Raw genomic sequence first — 20,277 nt, 5'->3', positions numbered from 1 at the left:
ACACTAGAACACGTCCGCAAGCTCTATATATTGATAGAAATGCTATTACGATGCAACCTAAAGCGCATCTTGAAACTTTTACAAATAATTGCATGAATAGCGCCACACTAGACAATAAACGAAAATTAGTATTAGTTTGGTTAGCGTTTCAGTAAATTGTTATCAAATACATCTCAGGGTTGCGGCATCGCAATAATTCATGAATGACCGTGTGGTTTTTCTCGCATGCTGTTTACTGTTGCACATTATCTGCTACTCTAAGAAATGCATGTAGATGAATTTGAACAAATGCTTTGATAGCCATAATAAAGATAGGGTTCTTTCGTTCTATTTGTGTATAATTTAGTGTATATATGTGGCTGGCCATGAAAAATAAATCGCATAGCTGAAGCAGTGCTGTCTTAGCACCAGTGTTTGTGCGTATGTGATGCGTAACGTATATTCGTTACTTTTCTAGTGGGGAATTCACAAGGCACTGACAAGTGGGACCATCAATAAGTGCGACGCACGAGCATGTGCACGAGCTGTAGACGCTGGACTGCTCGAGCATTGGTTTCCGTACCGGCTGCCTGCCTACTACATCACGTCACTATTAAACTCCCTTGCACTTTATACCTCCTTTTGACGCCAACGAGTACCTGTTACCAAACCTTAAGCAACATACATGAGTCATTGGAAGAACTCTGACTCTTGTGGTCTCCCAGCCTGAGAAGGAATTAGTGCGACCACAAACTACATGAAATGCAAAAATATCATGTTCTCGGCTTTCACCAAATTGTTAAACCATGCAAAGACTCTGAAAACGTCATGAGTAGAGCCTCTACGTGAAAAACTGCTCTGTGGAATCAGAAACCAAAAAAAATAACTGAAAGCCAAGTGTACTTCATAGCACCACGTCACGAGCGAAATTTGTTCACACTTCATCTTCGCGGTGATTATTGAAATGCATATCTCCAAAGCTGCAAAACAAAGGCAATGAAAAGAAGCTAAAAAAAGACGAGCCCCTAGTGAAGCGCACCACAGTCTCCAACAAAAAGGAGTTGGTGTGTAAATGTGTCTAAATAATAGCATTCACCAAAATCGCTTTAGCTTTATGATAGTTATAGGCGTGGGCAATAAATCGGGACGTAAAGAGAAGACCCCTTTTGGAGAATGGTTCCTGCTAAGCGTACAAGGAATGGTTCAGGAAACTTGGAAAATACAAAAAAGCGACATAGACGATCCCTCCGTCATAGTATTAGGTAAAACACGAAAATGTTGTTTATTTCAAACAGATCAAGGCGCAAATCTTTAGGGGAAACGATGACGCAGACGCCTTGCGAAAGCCCAAACGCACGTGAAAAATGTCTTCAGGGAGACATTTTGCTTGGCTTTGGGTCATAAATGACTTTTAATTATTGTTTTTTCGCAAGATAGATGGTCGCAGATTTCGGTGATGCTTCGATTTTCTCGATTATAGTTGTTATAAGCCATTGTTCAGATAGTGTGAGTCACGTGCTATTAGTACCAGTGCGAATGTGCGCTTCATTGTTGTGAGACCAGTTTGCGCTCGTACCAGGCAGTCCACATAAGGATCATTTTGTCAACCTCATAAATAAAATACCTATAGTCTCGCGATGAAACACTTACCCAACTTGGGCCCGGAATGGGGCTTAAAGACAGTGATGGCTGAAACGAGTAGAGAATGATAGTTTAGAATTAGGAATGGTGGTATCAAAAAAGGAGAGGGGTATACAAAAGTTTACCACACTATTTACACATTTACAATAAGAATTGTGGAGTTTCTTAACACCGAATGAGAGTAACATGTTGTTTGTACTTCATCATTGCTCATCTAAGAACAGTACAACCTTCAAGCTGAAGCAGTAACAGCAATACAGTACCTTTGGAATTAAATTAGTGCCCTCTGGTTGCACCGCTGCTCTGTAAGTACAGTTTTCTAAAGTGTAACAAGTCTGCCTGGGAGGTGGCGCGGCGCTTAACTTTCGGTATTTTGCAACATATGCTTCTTCAGTTGTTTCTATGTACGTGATTTCGCCTTTGTAATCTAACAAATGTATTGCTGTTACAATATTTCTCAACTGTTGGTAGTGCGTTTGGGTTATGAAAACTTGTTTTTGTTTGCGTTCTGAATAGGTGTTTGCCGTATCTAAATACAGTTAGTCTAGCTCAAACTTTGCCATACTTCGAAAACGTTGAGCAACGCACTAGACTGTTCACTAGCTACCAACTCCCTTACACGCTAGATACAGCACTTAAGGCGAATCAACTACCTAAATGCACTGGAACCCAAAAGTTGTTCCCATCAAGCTTTGAAAATACTTGCCTGAAGAGCATCAGGAGCTGGAAGTTGGACAAAGCCTCCAGGAATACTCTAAAAAAAGTGTGACACCGGAGAAAGAGAGAAATAAACACTCACACAACCATAAATTACAAATATTATTTAATTAGAAAAAAGTAAAGAAGCATTATATTTGCCATAGCTGTCTGTGTCTGCGTTAAGACAGCGTTTATTGAGCAGTGGCAGCGAATGGGCAGACACAGAGCGCGCATGTGCGCGTTGATGATGGTAGTGACACCAAGTGAAGATGAGGACAGAGACCCTGGTAGAAGATGATGTATATAATAATGCGTGTATGAGAAGAAGCGCCTAACGAACACCACAACTAATTCCCCCCGCGTGGAAGCGGCTAACCTGGCGGTAGCAAGTGATTGTGACAGAGAACGGTGCCTGATAGCGTCACATGATGTTTGTTGGCGTATGGTGGAGTGGATGGTGGATGGTGCGCTCCAGGCGGCTGTGCTGGAGCACGTAGCACCGTTAGAACAACCGTGACGAGCTGCCATTAAAAAATATCAAAAAAATTTGTTTAAAAAACGATGTAAAAAGCACACGTAAAAAACAAAAAAAAAAGGTGCGACAGCCCGGAATCGAACCTGCCACTTTCGAATTTCCATCTGAGCACACTAACCACTGCGCCATGCCGACAGAACCACTCTTTAACTTTAGTTCTGTTTGTTGCTTACTCAGGAGAGATGGGTTCTGCACCTGCCACTAAAATTTGAACACTTGACAAACACGAACAACTGCTGCCTGTAATGATTGCCGCTGCAATAATGGCAGCAGCACTATGTTTTTGTTACAATTTACAACCGCAAGCAAAAAAAATAACTCAATGGACTGAGGAGCAGGTAGAGTTTATTGGCGGTTACTGCCAAGTTTATTATCCGTTTCTCGCACCTTTCAAAAGGCGATATCAGTCCAGGATTTATGACACTTTTATGCTCATTCGATAAATACGCCCACACAATCGATTTTGATGATTTTCGCGCAACGCGCAGCGCAGTCGTGCCAGCGCATCACTGTTGCTATGTCCTTAGGAACAACTATATAACTGCTTGGGCAAAACAAATGCACTGCGCTTGAAACATCATGCTATAAAATTGGTTCAGTAAGCATACGAATGGACGTCTCTATGTCCTCGCATAAGAGCCAGTGAAGCCCCGGCGAGTGCGACCGGTGGCTGACGGTGAGGGGAGGCGTACAATTGGTGAAAGTGCTGCAAGTGCATCGCATCAATGTTTGTCGCTTCTTGCGTGGACACCGTACAAAGTAAAAAAGGCTTCATTAAGGTTAAATGATGAGGTAGCTGTATTGTATTGTCATTTTTGCTAGTCCAAATTGTGTATTCTGAAACCCAGAAGCGCCGATCACACTTGTACGGGCTCAGTCGGTGTAACTAATGTTTTGTGGAAATCGTGGTGGTAGAACAGAAGGGTGAAAGTTAAATTCTCTGGGGCTCAACTCGACCCATGTCGAAAGTGAAAGTTTTCGAAATATTCGCGCGCACCTCTTTAATTTAAAGGTACGGCTAGAACAATAGAGTGTGGAAGAATTGCCAGAGTTGCGTTTCTAGCTAGCCGACATCAAGGGACCGCTGTGTAAGTTCTGCTCTAACAATGAAAAGGGCAATTGAGAACTGGAGCCCATTTATTTGTAGACAACTGTGCGCCGATGTATAACAGTTATTGTCGTGTTCACAGTGACACTTCTAGTCTTACAAATATCACAACAAAGAAACACATCGTGGATGTCAAACTGATGTAAGTACGTGCGCCAAATGTAAACATAATCCCGGCCGCATATTCTATGTTCTACGAAAATTGAAGCGTTGTTAACACCACAGGAATAAAAAAAAACGTGCTAGAAAGCCTATAAGCAGCGTTGGTTTGTTTTGACTTTAAACATATGTCTGCGCATTCAAGAATGAAGCACTACAAATAAGTGATTTCACATACTGTCATGTACTTTTTCATTATGCCACCATCATTTATCAAGCTTCCATTATGTCACCGTCATCCACCTTGTTCACCAAGCCTTCCACCAAACACGTTTAGCCTCGTCACCAAGAGCAGGCATTTTCCACCGTCACCACCATTGTCTCGCTATCACCACCACCGCCATCTACTACAATTTTTTCACTCTAGCCATCATCAGCCGGCAATTTCATCCGTCACCACCATTGGTTCATCACCACCACCACAATCTGCCATCTTTTTTTCCACTCTGGCCGCCATCAGCCATTATGCCCACTACAGTTTGCACCATATCTACTATTCTTTCCACCATATCTACCAACGATTCCAGCATCCAGCAACGTAGGATTTTCAATAGGGCAATAGGTGAAGTCTATTTGATAACTATATGAGCCCTAATGAAGTATGCCCTGCCGCAGTGGTCTAGTTGCCAAGGTACTCGGCTGCTGACCCGCAGGTCGCGAATCGAATACGCATTTTGCATAATGCATAATAAGCATTTTCGATGGAGGCGAAAATGTTGTAGGTCCGTGTGCTCAGATTTGGGTGCACGTAAAAGAACTCCAGGTGGTCGAAATTTCTGCAGCCTTCCACTACAGCATCTCTGATAACCATATGGTGGTTTTGGGACGTTAAACCCCTCATATCAATCATCCAATGAAGTATGGCTTAGAGTTGTCACACACGCCAGGTGTACGAGTTGGTGAGAACAAGAGCACCTCGTCACCAGGTTGGAAAACTACAAGGCGATGGATACGTTTATGAGTGACTTTTCGATTTTCTTGTCGCGCTTCAGTGTGGATGCGAGCACGGTTGCGAAACCGGGCTAGTCTTGAAATGTATTTTTTGCTGGAAGGCGAACACAAGTTGACATCGGTGTTTAAAAAGGAAAAGTCAAGGAATAAAGTAGGGGACGTTACTAAACGAGGTAGAAGGGTCGAATATCTGGTGGTGCGCTGATTGACCGGGTTGTTTTAAAGGTAAGGACTGGGAAAAAGGTATCCTAGTTTTTGTGGTCTGAACTGACGTAGACGGCTATCATATCAGCAAAATTACGGTGAATTCTCTCGGCGAGACCGTCCATCTGAGGGTGTTAGCTTGATGAATGAATGAATGAATGAATGGTCTTTATTGCACTCATGTCTTATAAAAATAAGCACAAACTGTATGGTCCCATAGCCAAAGGCTAGTGCGGGTCCCATTGAAGGTATACATAACTGAAATTGTAATACTTCTAATTACAAATAAACAGAAGTAAACAATTCGAATTTGATATCATCATACAAAAAGTAATTTTTATCTGCTAACAACAGTCAGTTGAATTCGATTAAACATAGAAAAAAGGGAAAGTAGATAACTTGTAGTAAACACCAATATTTGGTGATTACTGGCGTACAGAACTGAAGATTGATACTTGTAGTTGCAAGTATCAATAGTAGTTCTCTTCGATAAATACGCCCACACAATCCATTTTGATGATTTTCGCACAACGCGCAGCGCTGTCGTGGCAGCGCACCGCTGTTGCTATGTCCTTGTGTGTTATTCCAGATGTGCGCAATAGTCCTGTCGCAATTAGCACTTGCGACAGGAACACCCTTACACGTTCACTGAGTAGTATACGAGGGGCACCATGGCACAGAATGCAGGCGCGAAGAACGAAGTCGGCAACATCCTGAGCAGAGGAAGTTGACACGGACGTTATACCCGCGTAGCATGTCAGGTGCTCCACGGCAGTCACTATTATTCGTTTGCCTGTAGACGTGACGGGTAGGGAGCCGTAAAGGTGCACATCTACAACCTCAAATGGCGTTGTGGGGCACGGAATTGGCTTCGGAGGCCCGGCCGGCGCAGAGGTATGGATTTTATGACGCTGGCATAGGACGCAGGAACCGACGTAGAGTGCAATGCCAGTAGAATTATCAGGCGACATTGAATGCGGTAATAAGTTTTTTTAAAAACTAAGATGGATGGCAGTCAAGTTGTCATAGAAGACTTTAAGCACGTCAAGTTGAAGAGAGCGTGGTAGCACGGGAACGCAGCGTTGACCATCAGGGTGGTAGATGTGACGCTAGAGAATATCATTCTCCAGCCTAAATCACAAGAGTTGACGACGAAGGTGCGCGTTAAGCTGCTGAGAAGCTCTTGAGAGCTGATCTTTAATATGCCTGCAGTACGCATCAGACAACTGGCAGGAGTGAAATGCACGCTTGTCGTTCGAGAATAGGTGATCTATTAAGGCGAGTGAGGGTGCTGTGGTAGAAGTGACGGCCGAACTTTGACCGATACTGAGCTGGGTATGTAGCAGCGGGCAGCACGAAAGGGCGTCGGAGTCTTGGTGTTTTCTACCACACTCCTAAATGATGTCGAAGTCATACTCCTGTAGACGTAGAATCCAACAACCCATGCGTCCAGACAAGTTCATCAGCGTGGAAAGACAGCATAAGGCGTGGTGATCCGTAACATCTGTAAAATGACGGCCGTAGACGAAAATTTTACACTGACCAGACCACACAAGCACTGCTGCTCAGTTATAGTATAGTTCTTCTCGGTCACGGTTAGTACTCGACTAGCAAATGCAACTACTCTCTCTTGTGAAGAGGTGTCGCGTTGTAGCATGACGACACCTATACCGCGGTGGCTAGCGTCCGTAGGTAGGACGGTCGATGCGGTCTCATCAAAGTGGTTGAATATTAGTTCGGATATGAGGGCACACTTGTCAAACACATGTGAAACGGTTGCATGCCACTCGATATTTTTGCGACCACAGAAAGAGCACGTAGGAAAGAAGTAACTGGCACAGTGGAGTCGCTAAGATGTGAAGTTTGATATAAAATGGTGAAAATATTACGCGAGACCAAGAAAACTGGAGAGTCACTGTGGTCGCCGAGGTGAATGGACGCTCTTCACGTCGGCTCCGTTCTCATAGAATAATTTCACAGCGAACACAGCCAGGCAGCGCTCGAATTTATATACTATCTGATTCTTCTCGTCACCGAGAATCCGAAGAGACCATATTCTAAGGTGGGTGATCTTTTTTTTTTAGATTTGACGACCGAGAACCAGTTCCCACCAGGAAGCGTTTACTATTCCTACGACCAGCGCTCCGCGTCGACTGGGGTGGCCTCACGTTAGCCAGGCCTCAGCGTTCGCGCCATACAGGGTGTAATCATCAATAATGAAGGTATCGCCGCAGAATGAAGTTGCCACGCAAGCGAAAGACGAAGACGTCACCCCACGGGAAGATGACAGAGGCAACGGGTGGACAGATGTTCCAAACAGCAAACGTGCTAAGAAAGATAGCCATCAACGCTGTGGTAGCCCTAGGCCTACCCGAAAGTCTAGAACGCGTGGTGAAAATCGGATATCCCGGATAACCAGAGCCAGCGAAGTGCCAAGACTGCCGACAGGCGACTACAAGATAGTTAAAAGGCCAAGAGGAGGCCTGCAGCTTTTAAAGCTCAGCTTAACGGAGCTAGACAAAGCTGTGTACGAAGCCGCCAAGATCCCTTATGAAGAAAGAGAGACGGACACGATTTGTTCGAGCAATTTCCAGAACATCTTGATCGTCAGCACCCCAAACCAAGACCATGCAGACAAATACCAAGGTAACAAGCACAGCAAACACAAACGACAAGTTGTATGAGGTGGGAGCATACGAGACGGCCCTGGAACTCACTGCCAAAGGTGTAATCACAGGGGGTCGCTTGAGAGAAACCCCATGGGACATCACCGTAGCATTTTTACTGCCCGAAATCCTACGGCGATCGCAGCCAAACGTCTTGGCAAAACCTTGACAGTTATAGTCCTTTTTGACGGCAGCAGAGGCCCGACTCACGTCATGTACAGAGGAGTGCTCACACGCTGTTCACTATACAGGAAACAAGTTGACTTTTGCAAACTGTGGGACAAACTTGGGCACAGGAGCGACGTGTGTTGGAGGCCAATTGACAAGCTATGTGCGGGTTGTGGAATGCCTGATCCGAGCGATGACCACCACTGTCAGCCACGATGTCAGCTGTGCGGCAAGGATCATCCCACTGCCGACAAACTCTGCAAGGCCAAGTTCAAGACACCATACATCGTAAAACCACGCCAGTGCTTCCGAAAACTTCAAGAGATGCACGAGGAGAACTACCCCCCTACTACCAAGCCAACCGAACGCGGGAGGTCCAAATTCCGAACGATGGCAACGCCTGGGTCCAGATCAAGATCCTGGTCCTGCACAACGCCACGCGGCCATACCTCCCAGTCTCCGGGACCGAGAAGGCGCACTCCGTCCTGTTCCAGATACCGGTCTAAGCCAAGGGGTGGCAATGGTCCCCAAGGAAACCCGGTTTTCCTGGTGAGCTGGTCAGACGTGGCTAAACGGACACGCCCTGAGCCTTCGCGGGAGACTGCGCATAATGTCAGTGATATAACTGATCTAAAAAAAGAAAACGCTGAGCTTAGAGAATCGATGTCACAGCTTGCTCGGTAAATTCAGTCTTAAAAACAGCACAGAAAGAACTTCAAGTGAAATGCGTTCCGGGGCCCAAGAGCGCCTCGAAGAAATGCTAGATAACCGAATGGGTGAGGACAGTACCCACCCATCTCACAAAAGAAAAGCTCAGGTGTCTAAAGATAAAACTACGGCACCAACTTCGAGCTATATGCAAACAACAAACATTGTCTGAAATACAAAAATCAGTTAAAGAACGGGCAGCGGCAACCAACAACCTCTCGCTTGCAATATCCACGATCATGAATAGACTAGATAAACTCGAAGCTAACATGGCCAATCTCAACCATAGGACACCTCTGGTGCTTCCAGCTGCCAAGCTTCCAATGAGCTCTGAAAGCAACTCAAACTTATCTGAGGGCACCACATCAGCGGCTATATCAACTAATTTCATGAGGCAGGGCTGCTTTCACTCTCCTCCCTCTTCGATAGCCAACTCAAAATGGGGAAGCCCAGAAAAGAGACTTAATTATTTGGCAGTGGAATTGCAGGAGCTATGAGGGGAAGAGAGCAATAGCAGTCCTGCAACAACACCTTAGAGACAGAACCAAATCAGATTTTCAAGTTTTGCAGGGAAACCATGGTCTAACTAAGCTACCGGGATATCAGACAATTGAACCCATAACAGGGGAGAATATTAACCCCTTTTGTAAGGAAGGGACTCGTAGCAATCTGCCACAACACTCGCATCACAGAAATTGAGCATATACTCGTAAAACAAGCCCCGACAATAAAATATTCTCCGGGCATATTTATTCTGAATTTGTACAGCAATCCCACAGACATACGACAATGCTTCCTTTTTCTCTTTAACGAGGCCGTAGAAATAGCGGGACCCAATTCACTCATCACAGGTGGAGACTTTAACGCCCCACACAGTGCTTGCCGATACGGATACACAAGAGTAAAAGGAAAAACGTTATGGCAGGATATTCAAAAAACAGGCTTCACTCTCATCACCAACCCCAACAGCTCTACACGTATGGAAAGCGGGCTTGCGAGAGACACCCATCCAGACTTAACGTTAATTTCTAACACGGGGACCACTAAATGGAAAAACACATTCAATGATCTGTGGAGTGATCATTGAACATTAGAAATCAGGATATAAACCATGGCTGCCGCTTAAATTCAGAGACAGATTAGACGGACCAACTGGGATAAGTTTCTGAAAGTCAGAAATACGAAAAAAAAAGACCCTATCAGCAATATTGAAGATTGGATCAAAGATGTCAATAACGACGTCAGCGAGGCAATGCGAAGTATCACTTCAAGTTCACTCCTAGAGCAGATTGATATCTGTCTCGCACGAATGTGGGAGGCCACGCAATCACCGCAGAATAGATGGCGGGGATAGAGGCACAACAGACCCTTACGCAAGCGCATAGCCAAGCTGACCAAACAGATCGAAGAACGTTGATTGGTTTGTGGGGTTTAACGTCCCAAAACCAGCATATGATTATGAGAGACGCCGTAGTGGAGGGCTCCGGAAATTTGGACCACCTGGGGTTCTTTAACGTGCTCCCAAATCTGAGTACACGGGCCTACAACATTTCCGCCTCCAACGGAAATGCAGCTGCCACAGCCGGGATTTGATCCCGCGACCTGCGGGTCAGCAGCCGAGTACCTTAGCCACTAGACCACCGTGGCGGGGATCGAAGAACGTTGTAAGCAGCTAAGTAAGCACCGATGGGACCAAGTTTGTAATAGTCTCGACGGCCAAATAAATGCTGGCCAGACATGGCGCATGCTCAAACACCTGCTAGACCCAGATAACACCGAATCAACACACGAGCAAACCTTGCGTAAACTGGTGCACCGGTATAACGCTACTGAGGAGGACTTTATCGCTGAGGCTAGCAACACGTACATTCCCGCCATGCCCGTCATAGAGCACGGTCCATATACAGGAGGCGCGACAGAGCTCTTAGATGAGGAGTTCACCATGGCTGAAATAATGGTTTCGTAACAGATGCTAAACACCAAATCTGCACCGGGACCAGACGGGATCACCAACAGAACACTACGGAACCTTGACGACCAAGCCATAGAGAACATCACGCAATATATTAACAAGTGCTGGACCGAGGGCACTATTCAGAAACAGTGGAAAAAAGCTAAAGTAATCTTCATCCCCAAGCCCGGAAAACCCACCGATCTATCGAAATTTACGCCCCATATCACTAAGGTACTGTGCTGGGAAGCTTATGGAACAAGCTTTTCTGGACAGAGTCAACACCTATCTTGAAGAAAACGAAATCTACCTATGTTGGGGTTCCGCTCACGGCTCTCCACGCAAGATGCCTTGCTGCAAATTAAGGAGGAGATTCCAGACAACGAAGCAAGAGCTACCCGAGGAGCGATCTTAGGATTAGACGTTTGCGGACGACTGTGTCATTTATACCACAGTACCAGCGATCGACGATCAGTTACGGCTTAATTCCTCCCTAACTAACATTTCAAGATGGTGTAAAGAATGGGGAATGAAAATAAACGTAGGAAAAACCTTGCATATGCATATAACCCGAAAGAAAGCACCCATAATATTTGCGTATCATTTAAATGAACTACACGTAGCAGAGGCCGATTCGGTGAAATATTTGGGTGTTACCATCACAAACACATTAAAATGGGATGTTCACATTAACCAGACGTGCACAAAAGCGTACAGACAGCTGGGATATCTTCGCAGGAAACTCGCTCTAGCCCCTTCCAAAGTTAGAATAACAAGTTATAAATGCCTTGTACGACCAATCCTCGAATACGGCAGTGTAATCTGGAATCCGCATCAAAAATACCATCCTAACCAGCTGGAGGGAATACAAAATAAATCGCTCCGATTTGTGTATTCTCAGTATTCTCGAGATGTCAACATAACCGCGCTCCGCAACAGGGCAAGCATTCAAACACTGGCGATCCGGCGACGCATAGCTGCATTAAAATTTATTTATCTGCTTTATCATGACAACATTAACATCAACAAACACGAGTACTTGAAACCATCATATCAGCGCCCCGCCAGAACAAACCACGACAAGAGTATCAGGCCTTTCATCTCCCGTTGCAATTAATTTAGGTATTCCTACTTTACGTCAATATTAGAAATATGGAATAACCTGCCACGTGATATAGTGTCCTCAGAATCTCTCGAATCATTCACTGCCAATCTTGAAAAATTTTTAGATCAGTAAGTTGCAGCGTTATTGAATGTACGTTTTGACTTGTAAGCCACTCGATGTTTCAATTCTCAGATCTGTGTCTAATATGCACTCTTCCCTGTTAGCCTGTGGTGTTTTTATTCTGTTTTATTTCTTGGTTCTTCGACTAGATGTAGAGTTGTAATTTGTAATTGTTTAGAGTAGTCTGTACTGTTCATTCTTATTTTTTCCCGTGTACAAATGTGAAGATGACAATCTGTATAATTTCTTCCCACTCCTGTATGAGCCTGTTAAGGCTTACAGTATCAATAAAATGAATAAAAAATAAATAATACAAAAGCCTTTGACAAAGCACCGCATACGTCAATATTACATCAGATCTCCCAATTAGGCTTAGGATCAAGAGCGTATAACTATGTCAAGGACTTCCTAACAGACACAACGGCATCCATCGTAATGGGAGAACTGAGATCTGAGTAAAGGCTTATGGGCAGTGCTGGTACACCACAAGGTTCCGTCATATCGCCAATGCTGTTTATTCTCACAATGGCAGGACTCCCGACGCGGCTTAACTCAATATGCGGAATACATCAATCAATATATGCAGATAATATCACCATCTGGGCGTGTGAGGGTAGTGACGGAGAGATAGAGCAGAGGCTACAGGAGGCTATCACCACTATTGAAGAGTATCTTGAAGGTACTGGCCTCGAGTGCTCACCAGATAAATCCCAACTTATCCTCTATCGCCCCACGCTTAAAGGCAGACCACCCAAAGGATACATACAACGTGGACCGTGCTTATGAAGAGATCCAAATTCACACCAAAAATGGCAGGACTAATTCTATAGTCCAACAAATCAGAGTCCTTGGGCTCATCATCGAGTCGACGGGTTCAAACGGCAAAACCCTCAAGGGGTTAGTAACCTGAGTCACCAACGCAATACGGCTAACCAAGAGAGTCACAAACGAACACCAGGGCATCAAAGAGGCCAACGTCATCAGGCCTATTTATTCATTCGCCATAAGTGATAATATACGCGTAGCAGCATATTTAAACTGGTATACAGCCGAAAACCTCAAGATCAACGCACTCATACGAAAGGCGTACAAACAAGCTTTAGGCCTTCCAGATAGCACCAGCACCGAAAAGCTGTTTCAACTGGGCATACATAACACTTTAGAGGAGCAACAGATTGTCCAGTAGGAGAGACTAGCCAGCACGCACACAGGACGGGGTATCCTTGACAAGTTGGGGATAAATTACCATAGGCAATAAGGAAGTAAAGTGTCGGTTCCAAAGGTGATCAGGAAAAAGATCCAGGTTTCCAATCTTCCCAAAAACAAGCACCCCAAACTCAATCAGGGCAGAAGAGATAGCCGCGCTAGAACTCTACTTAAGGCCTACGGCAGAGACAAGGAGGCGTTATTCATAGACGCAGTTGAGTACCCTAGTAACAAATCCTACGTTGCGGCTGTAATAAACACCAGCCGCAAATGCATAAGTGCGTGCTTCATACGCTCTGATAATCCAGAAATCGCTGAAGAGGTGGTTATACCACAGGCCATAATTTCCCCAAAGTGTAGGTATGTCATCAGCGACTCGCAGTCGGCAATCCATCACTATGCACAAGGAAGAATATCTCCCGAGGCAACTAACATACTCCTTCGCAAGGCGAATCTCATATCATCCGAGGAGTTCGAAGAAAGGTATACTATATGGTTCTCAGCCCTCACCTCGTGTGCGTCCCCCATTCCCAACCTCAACAAGGACGCTCACCGCGTAGCGCGAGGCCTCACTAACCGCTCTCGCGATGAAGCGTCACATGAGTTACCGGGAGGAGAGGAGTGGTGGGAGAGGGACAGATTGTTTAGGTTCTGTGACATTATTCAATTCTACCAAATGTCGAGGCGCAGATTACCACCACCTAGCTCCACATCAGACAAATCTCAGGAGATTGACTGGAGGCGACTTCAAACTATAGAACATTTCCCAACCCGAAGCACCTGAATCGCATCTACCCCTAACTATACCCAAATGACTCGTGTAATCTATGTAGCATAAGACACGCCACCTTAGAGCATATTTTATGGGACTGCACACAGATACAGGACGCGAATGCAGTCTCCCCAGAACAGCTTGGGGAGCAGTGGAGAGCCGCGCTGATCAGCTCAGATCGGGAAGATCAAACATGGGCCATCCAGTGAGCACGGAAGGCGACTGAGAGACAGGGTCTCTCCACCGCCCCTGGCGCGGCTTAGGGCCCACGCCTCAATCCGCTGGTTAAATAAAGTTTGCTCACTCACTCACCAAGAGAACTTCGCTTACTCATCGGCCTTTTGGGGCGCAAAAAGCGAGGCACCGCCGCAATTTTGTCTGCATCTGGCTGAATTCTTTTTTTCATCACGATGTGGCCCAAGAACTTGATAGATTTTGTAGCGAAATGGCATATTTAGTGTTGGGCTGGAGACCAGTGAAAGCAAGGCACGTGAAAACGTCATCTGAACGTTGCAGCCTCTGAGTGTCGTCCGAATAGTGCAGGAAGGTCTTCAATTTGAGACCGCGCAGCACGTAGGTGGCAACAGTGCCGGCAAGCTTATTTTGCGAGATGCGATTGGACATTGGGTGAAAACGGCAGCCTGAACCGAAATTATTGGGGTCCAGCGTGATAGCAGAGGACCGAGGACCGAAACTTCAGCTGCACCACATATGATGTGTGGTTTGACACAGCGTTTTCTCAGCCCGAGGGCTCAGCAGCGAACGGGCAGTCTGAGGTATAAAGCGCATACATACGATGATGATGGGAGTGACACCCAGTGAAGAATATATATATATATATATATATATATATATATATATATATATAGAAGAATAACTTCGGTTGCCGCAAGGTTAAAAATATGAAAGTAGATGCACTTTCACATAACAACTGTTTATTGTGCTGAAGTTTCGACAGGAACCCCGTCTTTTTCAAGGCATAATACTATTCACACATGTTCCGTGTCTTCTTATATCCTGTCGAGACAAGAGGGGAGGGGTCAAAGAAAGAGAGAGAAAAAAAAGAAAAAAAGAAACAGTGAAACGGGAGGACAAACAATAAATAAAATATAGAAAATCTAGGAGAAGAAGCAAGACCGACACGGCGTAATTAGAAAGGGGCAGCATTTCAACAGAGTAAAGCAGAGGTAGATAAGCAATGTCATCATTGTCAACAATACCTCCCCCGCACCCACTCTTCCCCAAGTGGGCAGGGAGCCGCCGTTCTTGTATTTACCTTTCCGTGTAGTCCGCTGGCGGCTCGTTCCTCTTTGAAGTGTATGACAAGTTAATGGGGAGGGCTTAAGCGCTTTATGTGCGTGCTGGTGGCGTCGGGAGGAGCGAAAAAGCCGGTGAATGAGGCACCGCTATCGATATTCATTATATGTATTGGCTCCTTGTCAGTGAAGGAACAGAATGTGCGTTAAAAATTAAAGAAGGGAAAAAAAAGAACAGGGGGGGAGGGGGGAGACTGTACGACATCCGAGACAGTCAACACACAGTTGCAGCTCACTGGGAAGACATGCGCGCATGTATGAAAAAGTTAACGAAACCACCTAGCTGTCAGCTCCTTGTCAGTGAAGGAACAGAATGTGCGTTGAAACTTAAAGAAGAGAAAGAAAAAAAGAAAAAAGAAAAAAAAAAGGGGGGGGGGACGTACGACATCCGGGGCCACTTATCTGTGCGTTCCGGCTGTGCTTGATGAGGCAAATCATTTCCATGTTGTCAGATGCATAGGCCAAAAGCTTTGTTAGCGGGTAATATTATTGTCGTAATGAAACCGGAATGATTATTGTCGTAAAGAAACCGGCAGCTTTTGAAGTGCAGGTATTGTTGCCTGTTGCAGGTATGTTGCGGTATGTTGTATGTTGTATGTTGTATTGTTGCCTGTTGCCTGTTGCCTACAGAAAACCTAGAGACAGGCAACAATACCTGCACTTCAAAAGCTGCCACCCGCGACATTGCAAGACCAGCATTCCCTATTCCCAAGCACACAGATTTCGACGAATCTGCTCCCGCACTGAGGACTTCCACAAAAACAGCACACATATGCGCGAAGTACTCCTTAATCAAGAATACCCGCCAGCTATCATCGATGCCGCCATCAAAAATGCTGAAAATCTGGACCGCCAGATTCTTCTCAACCACCAGAGAAACGCCGACCAACACCGCAACAAAAACTTGCTATTAACTTTCACGAGCAACCCACCGAATATAAACAAGGTCCTAAGAAAACACTTTAACATATTGGAACAGAGCGTGCGACTATCCATATTTTCACTTCTCCTCCTTGCGTTGTATACAGAAGGCCGAAAAATATAAAGCATCATTTAATAAATTCAAAGATAGGTGTGAAACCTCAAATTGGGTGTCACCCTTGCGGAAAAAGCAGATGCAGGGTATGCAAACACATGCAGACAACGACAGTGGCGAAAAGCACCCACTCGGATTTTAAGCACAGGATAAGAGGTGCACTAGACTGTGACTCAGACAACGTCATATACCTCCTGGAATGTGGGGTATGTAACAAGCATTACGTGGGCCAGACAGACACTCTGTTTAGAATTAGATTCAACAACCATCGGGCACATGTACGATCTCTGCCAGGCCTTCCACTTTCAAAACACTGCACATTAAAAGACCACAACTTTGATGACATCAGGATTGCACTACTAGAAAACAACTTTCGAACAATCAGAGAACGGGAACAACGGGAATCTTATTTTATCTACAAATTTAACACGATAAACTACGGAATAAATGAACACCCAGGCACTCTATCTGCGTTACGACCGCTAAAAGACGCAAACGCTTCTCTCTAATCACTCCGGTTTCATTACGACAATCATATTACCCGCTAACAAAGCTTTTGGCCTATGCATCTCACAACATAGAAATGATTTGCCTCATCAAGCACAGCTGGAACGCACAGATAAGTGGTCCCAGATGTCGTACGGTCCCCACCCTTTTTTTCTTTTTTTTCTTTCTCTTCTTTAAGTTTCAACGCACATTCTGTTCCTTCACAGACAAGGAGCTGACAGCTAGGTGGTTTCGTTAACTTTTTCATACATGCGCGCATGTCTTCCCTGTGAGCTGCAACTGTGTGGTGACTGTCTCGGATGTCGTACAGTCTCCCCCCTCCCACCCCTGTTCTTTTTTTCCCCTTCTTTAATTTTTAACGCACATCATGTTCCTTCACTGACAAGGAGCCAATGCATATAATGAATATCGATAGCGGTGCCTCATTCACCGGCTTTTTGGCTCCTCCCGACGCCACCAGCACGCACTTAAAGCGCTTAAGCCCTCCCCATTAACTTGTCATACACTTCAAAGAGGAACGAGCCGCCAGCGGACTACACGGAAAGGTTAAATACAAGAACGGCGGTTCCCTGCCCACTTGGGGAAGAGTGGGTGCGAGGGAGGTATTGTTGACATTGATGACATCGCTTATCTACCTCTGCTTTACTCTGTTGAAATGCTGCCCTTTTCTAATTACGCCGTGTCGGTCTTGCTTCTTCTCCTAGATTTTCTATATTTTATTTAATGTTTGTCCTCCCGTTTCACTGTTTCTTTTTTTTTCTCTCTCTCTCTTTTGACCCCTCCCCTCCTGTCTCGACAGGATATAAGAAAACACGGAACATGTGTAAATAGTATTATGTTTTGAAAAAGACGGGGTTCCTGTCGAAACGTGAGCACAATAAACAGTTGTTATGTGAAAGCGCATCTACTTATATATATATATATATATATATATATATATATATATATATATATATATATATATATATATATATATATATATATATATATATATATATATATATTTACTGACAGTCTTATTGCAACGGGCTAGCCTGTTGAGGTGAAGGTATGAGTATAACACAACGGGAGCGTTGTCAACAAGGATTATTATAATTATTTTCTTACATTTTCGCGGGATGACCTTCTTTCGTCAGAGGATGAGTTACACTAACGTTCTGTTATATATATATATATATATATATATATATATATATATATTCATTCAAATATGAAGCCCAACTATTCAAACTGCATCAAATTCTGTTCCCAACGTACTCCAAGATCCACTACCCATTTTCCTTAATAGATTTAGTTAATTAGACAAGATTAGGTTTCTCCCTCAAAATATGATCAATGTTTTATTAAAATCTCACGTCCATGATGCATGTCAAGTAGGTTGGTTATCTAACGGCGCTACTTTATTCAACGAAGAGATTGCGTACAGATCAACGGCTACCACAATCGTTTTTTTTAGTAATTCACCATGACAATACACCTCTGTCTGGAGCTGTACCAACAAGCTTCAACGCCAGTTAACACACGTTAAATTGTGCTCTACCTGCCAAGCACCAATATGCATTGTGCAAACTCTTCTATATTCGTGTACATTGACCGTTTAATTGCCACTGTAAGGAAATGTTTTCTCCCACGTTATACCGATTCATAAAATAAAGGAATCGACCATATTTTTCATTTTTTTCACGCAGTGTTAATCACGGCAATCATTCTTGCGGAGCGCGTTGCAACAATGATTGTACTATTTCAGCAGCCCACGCACGTATATACATATCTGTTTCGAATTAGTGGTAGGTTGTAGTAATGATTCCATTTCAAGTTTTTATAGCCCTGGAGGCATCGGTTGCAACACAAATAACAAAGCATTGCACTAGGCCACAGGCGGGGTGTAAATCAGGCCTGCGTTCACTGCCTTTTCCAACAAAGGATAGAAAAATGGCTTTCGTTCGACAACACCACTCTGGCCGCATCTCTGGGCACTTATACCCCCCACTTACTTCAGCTATACTTCATTCATTGGTTAGAGAAGTATGAAAGCACAAAGTTTGGAACTTGAAGTATCGCAACCGTCAATCCGCTGCGCCGAGATCAGCTTTGCTCAGCGCGACTTCTAGTGAAATTTATGCCTACTGTGCCTGCCCGATCCGGGTAATTGTTATCAGTGCTTATTGCTTTGCGAAAGGACTGCGTAACAATGACTAAATAATTTTGAACATCCATTCAGATAATAACCTATTTCTTGATGTATCCACCAAGAAGTGAAGACCAGTGAGGGTGATGCGCGCTTCAGCAACACACAGAGCCTGTCGCCTAAAGCTTCCAGCCACACTCACCGCTATTTCTCTGATTCATATTTCTCTGATTTACGCACAATTGTAAATTCGTAGTTTGGTACATTTGGAATTAGCCCAGAAGTTTTCAGGTATAGGTATTGAAAGCACTGTAAATGAGTACACTGGCACGTCTCACTGCACTGATATATTTTCGCTCGCACATTCTTGAACCATGTGCGCACGTAGTCATCGAACCAGTCGTTATGAAACCTCTCTACAGGTTGACGAGAATCAACAGCGATAAACTCTTTGTAAAAGTGTGAGTGACCGTCGTTAATATATGCCTGTCTTCTAAATTCATATAATATTCTTTGGACTTTTTTGAAGGTGTGGTTTCTTAAAAAGATTATAGCTCATGCCAAAGTGAGCATGTATTTCGGTGCCAGCAGCCATTCCTTTGTGCCTACCAAAGATGCAATTGTTGGTAGAAAAAAAAAGGCAATCGCGTCTTGACTTTTTGACATGCAAACATAAAATTCAACGGTGTATTACTTTGGGAAATATGTCTTTTTACAACTACTGGGGCTATTTCTTTCTGGCTGCGAATGTGCGGTCACAGGTTTCAATACTGGTAGCGCGCTTCCGAATATTTTCTTCCAATTTCTATTTTTGTGGAAACCTTATCTATATGTACAAACACACACACACACAAAAACACACACACACACACACACATATATATATATAAATATATATATATATATATTGCCATGAGTTTGTGACATGAACGAAGGGAGGAAACTCCACGTCAAAGAAAAAACTGTTTATTCGAGCCGAACCCCTGGGCCACGCAAAAGACACTGATAGCGGCGAACAGAGCATCGGCCGTCGATAAACTGACAAGCGGGGAAGCTTGTCGGCATTGGTACTTTTGCCACAGAATACTTTAGCGTTATAGGTAACGGTGACGTAGGTTCTCGAATAATCTTTGATGTTCCCGAAGTGAGCGTAATCTTAAAGGCTCGCTCACCAGGTTGGAGAATTTTGAGCTGACAAGTGTAATGCGTAGACGAGGCATTCATGAACACGTCTGCTAATATTTGCAACGCTGCGCACCACGGAAATAGGTCTAGTTTCACGATGAACGCTGCTCCCTCTCCCTTCTGCCGGCGCGCA

The 20,277-nt window shown here is 44.5% G+C and overlaps 1 protein-coding gene across 5 annotated transcripts in view; it reads right to left on the bottom strand.

Moving 5' to 3' along the window:
• Positions 1-20,277, bottom strand: part of LOC142765408 (uncharacterized) — a 228,458-nt gene that overhangs the window by 176,822 nt on the left and 31,359 nt on the right. For all 5 annotated transcript variants that reach the window (XM_075866375.1, XM_075866377.1, XM_075866376.1 and 2 more), the window contains exons 4-5: positions 2,327-2,374; positions 1,630-1,668 (exon numbers count right to left, since the gene is read on the bottom strand). In XM_075866375.1, the coding sequence (XP_075722490.1) occupies positions 1,630-1,668; positions 2,327-2,374 (87 nt within the window). The remainder of the gene's footprint in view (positions 1-1,629; positions 1,669-2,326; positions 2,375-20,277) is intronic.

This window comes from Rhipicephalus microplus, chromosome 6 (assembly GCF_043290135.1).
Source record: "Rhipicephalus microplus isolate Deutch F79 chromosome 6, USDA_Rmic, whole genome shotgun sequence".
Classification (NCBI taxonomy): Eukaryota; Metazoa; Arthropoda; class Arachnida; order Ixodida; family Ixodidae; genus Rhipicephalus; species Rhipicephalus microplus.
The sequence above is the reverse complement of the archived record's forward strand: the minus strand, read 5'-3'. Positions and strand labels throughout refer to the sequence as shown.